General features: G+C 51.9%; 2 protein-coding genes across 2 annotated transcripts; both read right to left on the reverse strand.

Moving 5' to 3' along the window:
• Window positions 1–262: 262 nt before the first annotated feature.
• Pmar_PMAR013876 (hypothetical protein) lies at window positions 263–705 on the reverse strand (the record flags this gene model as incomplete). The annotated part of the gene is made up of 3 exons (XM_002766184.1): window positions 263–403; window positions 451–558; window positions 607–705. The coding sequence occupies 3 exons, from the start codon at window positions 703–705 to the stop codon at window positions 263–265; spliced, it is 348 nt and encodes a 115-aa protein (XP_002766230.1).
• Window positions 706–794: 89 nt separating this feature from the next.
• Pmar_PMAR013877 (hypothetical protein) lies at window positions 795–1,306 on the reverse strand (the record flags this gene model as incomplete). The annotated part of the gene is made up of 3 exons (XM_002766185.1): window positions 795–875; window positions 938–1,049; window positions 1,176–1,306. 3 exons carry the CDS (start codon window positions 1,304–1,306, stop codon window positions 795–797), a joined length of 324 nt encoding a protein of 107 aa, XP_002766231.1.
• Between the last annotated feature and the right edge of the window lie 66 nt (window positions 1,307–1,372).

The following is a 1,372-nucleotide window of genomic DNA, read 5'->3' on the forward strand; positions in this document are numbered from 1 at the left end:
TACATCGCAGCCAAGCTCAGCCTTGGCTCTCTTGACGAGGGTCTCATCGGAGGTTCGGAGGTTCTCACGAAGGTCCTCGATCCTAAGGTAGAGATTGGACTGCATTTTAAGAGTAGGATCACCCATCCTACTCTGGCGAGTCGAAGAGGCCCTCTGTTTTCTGCTGTACGGGCAGTTTTCCTGTAACGTATTTACTCTTATCCATTTTCACAGGGAATCTAATCAGATTGATCGAAAGCCGTAACCCACAGAGCCCTATCCTCTACTGTTTTTCGTCCCATTCGGGTTTGTATGAGTGGAACTTCGGCTCGGTTGGTTTCAGCTCACGAGGCTGATTCACCGAGTTGGAGAGGGAGCCGAAGTCGCCGCCTTGAGGCTCTAGGACGGGCTTATCCTTGTCCCACTGAGAGCAAAATCTTCCCGCGCTCCACGAAATTGCCTTCTCCCTACTGTAGCGCTTATATCGATGTTCTGGTAATTGGGTTCGTATTCCGTACTCAACGGCTGGTCGGAGCTCAGCTCGACTGGTCTATCGAGCTCTTCGGTAGCAGTCGCGTCCTAGAGAACTACACCTGACCAGGTCCGCCACTTAGTGTCCGGTCTTACCGCTCCTTGTGGGGCTGCTGCAGCAGCAGCAGATCGGAACCTCATGGCCTGGGATAGGATGGCCAAGGTTCCAACAATGATGATGGTGTTGAGAATCATTAGAAGAGATCAATAGTAAGAGTAGTAGCTACAGAGACGGGTACGCGACAGCGAGGATCCAGTCTAACGCAGCGACTTCACGTAAATGTTCACCCAGCACCCGAGATCAGCACATTGATATGAATCACATCCATGTCTGTAAGGATCTGCTCTTCTGGCGGAGGAACGACCTGACATACCCCGAAGTGTCCCTCTACCTCCATGCCCTCCCAGCCTACGTCTTGAGCGGTACTGATGACTTAATTGCCATGGACTCTCCTGCTCCGGCAGGCTTATCCTCTGTAGACGTGGTTGAGTCAGCAGCTTCCGATGCCTTGGCTTTAGCTGCGTTCCCAGTCGTGGACCTGCACACAAGATCTGCTGAGAAGTTGATGGACCCGGTAGATCGGACGATACGGAGAGCATTTTCCTTGATATGGATAGTTGTAGCGAATAAGGGGCAATAGTCGGTGGCATCGACCAATGCTCACCCTTTCATCTCCTTCTCGATCTTCATCTTCTCTGCAGTGGGATCCTCCCAGACAGGTTTGTATGGGCACGGCTTGTAGGTCTTCCGAGACGACGAATCGTATCCTTCCTCACATGGCTGAGAGAACACCATCTTATGACGAGGCAAAGGATAGTTTGGCACAACGGGTGAGTCCTTCCTCTACACCTTAAGACCCTC

Source organism: Perkinsus marinus, assembly GCF_000006405.1.
Source record: "Perkinsus marinus ATCC 50983 genomic scaffold scf_1104296973522, whole genome shotgun sequence".
NCBI lineage: Eukaryota > Perkinsozoa > Perkinsida > Perkinsidae > Perkinsus > Perkinsus marinus.